Source organism: Habropoda laboriosa, unplaced genomic scaffold (assembly GCF_001263275.1).
Source record: "Habropoda laboriosa isolate 0110345459 unplaced genomic scaffold, ASM126327v1 scaffold23, whole genome shotgun sequence".
Taxonomy (NCBI): domain Eukaryota; kingdom Metazoa; phylum Arthropoda; class Insecta; order Hymenoptera; family Apidae; genus Habropoda; species Habropoda laboriosa.
This window is the reverse complement of record NW_017100140.1, coordinates 1,825,917-1,832,900: the sequence shown is the minus strand read 5'-3', so window position 1 is coordinate 1,832,900 and position 6,984 is coordinate 1,825,917. Positions and strand designations below refer to the sequence as shown.

At 33.1% G+C, this 6,984-nt stretch overlaps 2 protein-coding genes across 2 annotated transcripts in view; both read right to left on the bottom strand.

The window, feature by feature from the left end:
* LOC108570115 (ralA-binding protein 1) overlaps positions 1-806 on the bottom strand; it is a 3,461-nt gene extending 2,655 nt beyond the window's left edge. Inside the window, exons 1-2 of the mRNA XM_017931913.1 lie at positions 708-806; positions 362-500 (exon numbers count right to left, since the gene is read on the bottom strand). Coding sequence (XP_017787402.1) covers positions 362-500; positions 708-792 — 224 coding nt within the window. The 5' untranslated portion in view covers positions 793-806. The remainder of the gene's footprint in view (positions 1-361; positions 501-707) is intronic.
* A 143-nt stretch (positions 807-949) lies between these two features.
* LOC108580133 overlaps positions 950-6,984 on the bottom strand; it is a 6,934-nt gene continuing 899 nt past the window's right edge. The window contains exons 4-10 of the mRNA XM_017943803.1: positions 6,703-6,931; positions 6,593-6,667; positions 4,701-6,493; positions 1,630-4,611; positions 1,429-1,555; positions 1,217-1,362; positions 950-1,153 (exon numbers count right to left, since the gene is read on the bottom strand). Coding sequence (XP_017799292.1) covers positions 950-1,153; positions 1,217-1,362; positions 1,429-1,555; positions 1,630-4,611; positions 4,701-6,493; positions 6,593-6,667; positions 6,703-6,931 — 5,556 coding nt within the window. The remainder of the gene's footprint in view (positions 1,154-1,216; positions 1,363-1,428; positions 1,556-1,629; positions 4,612-4,700; positions 6,494-6,592; positions 6,668-6,702; positions 6,932-6,984) is intronic.

The window sequence follows — 6,984 nt, the reverse complement described above, 5'->3', positions numbered from 1 at the left end:
TTGTAATAAGTTTGTTCTCCATTTGAAAATGACTTATTTTTGAAATGTTAGATGACTGTATACAGAAACAGTTTAATCAATACAACTAATTTTAGATCAATATGTAGTTTAATTAACATGTCAGTGCCAACAATATGTGAAAATTAAAGTTACTTTGTCATATAATTTTAATTGCTGGAGGAACAATACTTATCTAAACATTAAATACTCCATTGATAATGAATATTATTTAAAAATAAAAGAATTGAAATAATCATAAGGGGCTTTCAAAGTTGATTAGATAGAAATAACTTTTAATAGTAAAATTAAGATAAGCAGCTTGGTATTTAGAATTGGTTAAAAAGTTTATAAAAAACTTTACTTTGTTTCCTGATCTTCGTCAGGGGAACTTTCACCTTCTAAGGTGGCATATCCTCGATCTTTTCGATCTTTCTTTTCTTTTCGTTTACCGCCAAGAAGTTCTTTTTTAGAATGTTTGTCGTGTCCACCTTCATCACTAACTAGAAATATATACATGTATACATATAATGATTAATTAATCGCGATATAGATACAGTATTTTAAACAAGTAATTTGAACGTGTCATTAATTAGAAAAAGGATTCACGGTGTTTAATTTGTAGTCTGCATGACAGATGCATAACCTCTCCGTTAAAAGCGGTCGTCACTCGAAAAGAATTAGATAATTCAACGAACGATGATACGTACAATCACTTTCGTTACTTTTCTTGGCCGATTCCGAGGCGTATAATCCAGGAAATTCTTTTTCTACATCCGGACTCTCGAAATCCATTCTCTATTACTTACGATGCGCTAACTGACTTAAAAATCTTGGTACCAAACTATCGATTATTTCATTCGAGTTCTCCCTTTCGATTGTCAAAAATTACTGGAGCACCAAATCGATTATTCAAATACGAACTTTTGCGTAATATGCAATATGTTCTTTTTTAGTTCATTTCGCGTACTTCAGAAGGAAGCCACGGTTTAAAAACATGACCATCGGCTTCTTTATTAGCCATATAAGTAAAATACGCTTGTTTAAACCATATTGTTGGGAAATTTCCATATTGCATAGAATCCCACATTGATCGTGCATACAATACACGTTTCTTTCGAACTTCGCTGTAAAATATAGTTTTTTTCTTCGCGATCTATAAATAAATAAATAATTCGATAAAGTAAGATTATAATTATTTTGTGCGTATGCTAGAAACCTTTTCTTTCATTTCCAATGCATTATCATAAGTCAATTTTCTAAGCTGAAGTTTCGTCAGTTTTAACGGTGGAGGTACTATTATGGATTTAGTAGTTAAAACATCTAACATATTCCACATCTTAATACTATTGCGTACTGATTTTCCTACAAAAATATTACCGTGACAATATTAGTTGTATGCAGAAAACTACGCGAAAATATTCGACTTACTTCTATATGCATCACTAAGAACTATTCCTTTTCTATACATCAACCAAAATCGTAACTGTGGCATTAAAAAGCATTTTGGTAATTTTGCAAACAAAAATCCTTCTACTGCCATTTTCTTTAATTCGATCTAACCATTAATATTTTTACAAATTATACGCAGTGCCAATAAGTTAAAAAATAGTAAAGCAAGAATTACCTTACCTTTACTATGGCCATTATAGAATTGTCAGTAGGATCAACATCTTCATTAGAAATATCTATATTTTCTGTATTTAATTCAGTTGCATCACTTTGCAATTGTCTCTCACCAATTACTTCTCTATAGTCAGACTTTTGAGGAGTCTGTAAATAGGTTTGTTCACTTGTTTCATTTTTACCTTCCTTAAATGAATGTCTTGTTTTAATTTCAGAAGTTTTTTGCGTTATTACATTTTTATCTTTACTTCCCTTGTCCAAACTCAGTGCTTTAATTTCAGAAATCTTTTGTATTGCTTCTCTTTTAGTCTCAATTTTAGTTGAAGGATTATCAATAGTTGATCTAATGTACTGCTTTGCTTGTTGAAAACGTTGTGTCAATCCGTTTTTACCTACAACAGGTGTTTGAGAACGCGATACTACAATGTTATCGCCATCCTGAACAAATTCTTTGTCCTTTAATGTTGCTTTATCCTCTTCATCATCTTCTGCCTCATTACACTTTTCTTTACAACTATGATCGTCATGTGTATGATATACTGGTTGAGGAGCGTAAATTTCACGGAATGCTTCTATTACTGCTTCTTGTCTTCGTTTCTTTTCAGCAAGCATAATTTCTTCTGGCTTTGGCAGTGGTCCAGGAGGAACTTTTATAGCTGACCAATGTCGATGCAAGCAAACACATGGTATTTCCTGTTCACTTGGTTCAGGTGTCTGAATAGGTGTAGCCATGTTTATACCACCTACTATTTCTTTGGGCGGTAAATGGGAATAATTTTCAGCAACGCCAGTTATACAATATTTAATATCGTCTATATATTCATCGTCCCTTGGAATTCTTCTTACACCTGATATCATTAACTTTGTATTTGGTATCAATGGTTTAGAAATATCCGTAACATTTTTGTACGGTTGCTTTTTCAAAGATTTTAATCGTTTTTGGCGTTCTTTGCATTTCACTTTCTCCTCTTTATATTCAAGTACTTTTCTCTCATACTTACATTCACAAACTGGTCTTTTTGTTTTAAGTTTTTTATGTGGTATAGCACAACCCACTTTATTAAACTTAGTACATTTCAACCAACAAGGCATGCTATCCCTGCAACGTGTATAGTAATCAATTAACCCTGGATCTTTAAGCGCTAGGCTCCAACGTTCTTTCGGTGGTTTTGCGTTTATTAACGTTTCTCTAGTTTTATCGAATTCTTTCAACGCTCGAACTTTTTCGTCATTTCCATCTGTAAGTTGAATACCATATGTATCTACGTATTCATTGCAACCACAAGAATCTCTATCCTTTACAGTTTCCGACACTTTAGGTCTACCATATTGTTCAATAAATTTCAGATTTTCATCTTTACGTTTCGTAAGGCACATATCATATGGTGATTCATAAAGATCATACTCAGGTACATATTCTTCACTTCTACGAGGACTTGGCGGTGGAGTGTAATAAATGACACCATCTATAACTTGCATCTTTTTATCATCATCTTTCTTTTTTCCTAATAATTTCTTTTCATCGTCATTTTCTTTTTTACTACCTATAAGTCCGCTAATATTGTACATTAATATTTTCTTAGTAGCCCGGTTTTCCCGACAAGTGCATGGTTTTCCGCCTGACCTTAGTTCTACTGTTTCTGGAGGGTAATCTGGATCCGTGAGATAAACTAAAGTTTTTTTCGTTGGTAAATTTTGTTCTGACTTTGTTTTCCAGCCACAAGTACCTTTGCTTGGCAATTGAGCATCTGCATCCTCTTTTTTCTGCACAAAAGTAGGTACAATTTCTGAATCTACATACTCCACTTTACATTTTGTTGCACCTTTTTCTGATATTTCTACTGGTTTAACATCATAGGGATAGTTTTCAGAAGATTTCATCATATTTTTTAATTCTTGTATTTTGTTTCTGTGTTGTGTTTCAGGGTCTACATCCTCGTCAATCTGCATATCTTTCTTTCTATCTCGTTTTACTGACTTTTTCCTTGCACTGAATTGTCTACTTACCTTCTTCTTCTTAATATTTGTCCCTACAAGTGATTTGCTACTTAATTGTTTCATTCTTTTTCCTTTCTGCTCTTGTTTGTCAATACTGACGCTTGATAAATCACGTGATTTTTCTTTAGATCTTTTACTAAGTTGACCAGAACTTACATGTGTAGATGACTTTCTGTCAGTTTCAGATGCTGTAGTTTTTGATCTTTGACTTCCTTTTTTCTCATACCTAGAAGACACAGGTTTTACATCCATCCTTTGATTGCTTTTACTCCTTGCTGATTTTAGAAATTTTTTATCTTCCGTTTTAACATCACTTATTATTGTTTTATCGGATATTTTTTTACTCTTAATGCTCTGAGTTTCTTTCTCGTCGTCTAATTTTAATCTTGATTTTATTTTAGTCGTTCTTAACTCGCTTTTAGATCTTCCTGGAATTTGTTTTTTTGAAACTTGTCTAGATACTGAAACTTGTTTTGAAACGGCGGAGACTTTCGAACTGTTTTTTTTTAAAGAGGATTTCGAAATACTTTTATCTGGTGGAGATTCTTCACTTTCATCTATTACTGCCTTAGAAGGCACAGGTGTTGCTGGTGGTTTTGGAGAACTAAGTTTTAATAACGTTTTAAAGTCAGTTTCGGATTCTTTTTGCGATGGTGCTGTACGAAATATATTCCAAGGATCATCATAGCCAGGATAGTTGGGATCAGGAATGAATTTTTCAACTTTCCTCTCCACTAACGTTCTTCTGCCTGCTATAGAGTCTGGACTCATATAACATTTTGTATCGCGCTTCCTTTCTTTTTTTTTTTCTTCCTTCACAGGAACTTTCTTGGTTGCCTCCTCTTCTTCCTCTACTTCTTCTTCTTCTTCAACCTCTTCTTCTCCTGGAATTTCTTCATCTATATGTATCTGTGGTGGTTTCAATGGTATTCGCTCTCCAAACGGACCTTTACAGACTGCTCGTCCAGGCTTTGTTCCACAAGGGGGGCCCTGAATAACAAAAATATATTATTTCATGTTAAATATTTATTATAATGTCTATTCTTATAATTGGTTGAAGTTACAAAAATTAAGCATACTCTGAGTATTTGTTTTCGTATTCGTTCTTGTTCTGCCAGTTCTTCTGGAGTTAAGGTATGCAAAGCACCCCAGGGCCCTCCACAGATACCCATACCATGTTCATCTCCACAGGGTGGAAAGTCTGCAATACTATACATTTTCTTTTCTGAAGTGGAGTTACCTTTTAATTCTTTTCGTTTTTCCTTTTCAGCTTTTTTTTTTAATCGAGTTATTTCATTCATAAATGGACTTCTTCTACACGACTTATCACCTGGATACATTTTACAAGAATATGCAGGAGATTCTTGAGGTCTAAATTTTTTTCCAAAACATAATCCATCATCTTTTGTCCATGGTATATTATCATGACTTAATGTTGGGCTTAAGCTCTTATTAAATATTTGTTGAATTGCACACACACATGGTGGGACATTTCTAGGTGGTCTAGGTGGTGGACGTTCTACAACTCGTGCTGGTACGCGTATCACCTCTTTTTTAGAATCCGAAATGAAATATTGCGTTTCACCTGTTTCATGTGTTACACCACTTATTACAAGATTCGTTGTGAGTACATCTTCGGAAGCTATAATTTCTAGTAAATTCACCGATGATTCTGGAGGTGTTGGTGCAGGAGAATGCATTGCCATTGAGCCTACAATATATTGGTTTCGATTATCGTCTTCAGTTATGGTATCTATTACGAAATAAGGTGCTTTTGTTTCCTTTGCCTTTACATATGATTTTCTGGTTTGCCTGCAAGAGCAACAGCTGTCACATGTAGGTTGTGGAAACACTAGTTTTGTTATAGCTTCTATGTTCTTTATCATTTTGTTCGCATCTCTTTCTACTTTCCGAAATTCTTCATCCACGTTTTGCAGCCATTCTTGCCAATGACGAGACAAATTCTTTCTACCGCTTGGATAAATTTTGTTCGGCCCATCTCCAAGTTTTAGCACTGCCAAGAATCTTTCATCGCTATTAGATGGTGTTACGTTTGCAACGCCGGTCATTTCATACGTTACAGGACAAGTTGGTGGTTCGTCAGAAGCCCCAGATATTATGTAATGTACATGTTTCTTACCAAGCCAAGATTTCTTATTTGGCTGAGGTGGCTGTAAAACTCCACATATCTTATATTCCACTGGACCCGTATTTTCGCAAATTCCATTAATTGTAAAATCAAATAGTCTATTTTCACCATACAAAGGTGGAATATCAAGAGCAGCAGATTTTTCTGAATCATGATTTACTTTCTCTTCTTTATCTATTATGTTATTTATTATGTCCTCCTGTTTTGATGTTTCATCTTGATTCTTATTATAACTGTCTTCATCTTGTTTTAATTCAATAAAATTTGTTAAATCATTAGTAGAAACATTAGTGCGTTTAGTAGTTGGTATATTACTGAATTTTTTAACAATAGTCTTTTGTTCCACTTTGACTGGAGTATCATACTTCTGCTTTGTATCAACAGAAATATTTTGTTCTTGTTTTCTTTTAATAGAGATATTGCGACTTTGTCTTGTTTGATCAGGAGAATTGTTTTTAACATGAACTAATTGATTATTTTGAACAATATTTTCTAATTTATTACTTCGAATTTCTTCACCATTAAGATTATCCCTTCCATTTTTATAATTACTTGAAATACAATCTTTGGGAGGTAATATTACATTTGGTATTGGTGTTAATTCGCGCATTTTTTGCCAACGCAGTAACCGATTGTAATAAGATACCCAATCTGGTCTTGTAAAGAGTTCTTCCTCATATGGTGATTCCATTTTTTGTCTTATTGATATTGTTGGTGGAATAGCTACATAAATGATATATATTAATGATATATTGACATACATTACATATGATAAATATATAAATTAATAATTTCTTGAACATTTAAAGTAAAGAGCATTACGTTTTGGACGTAATTTTGGCATTGTCACGGGAGGCAAACGTTTATATAGCTCCATAATAGTTTCTGGTAAATCTTCTTCACAAAAATAAATAAAATGGAAACCAACTAACTGTATCCTTCTTCTTCAAAATAATTTCCTGTTAATGCCTTGTAAATTTCTCTTAAAAATTCGATTACATCGCAATTTGAAGATTCCTGTAATTTTCTAATAACATTTGGTGCAAGTGTAAAAAATGTAGATGTAATTCCAATTGATATAAGTGTTCTTTGAGTACGTCCTGTTACCATTTCTTCACAATCCTTTTTCATTGTACATTGTAACATCCCTAAGTCCTTTATCTATCAATTTAGAAACATTTCTTATTTTAATTGAAATTTATATTTTAATTATC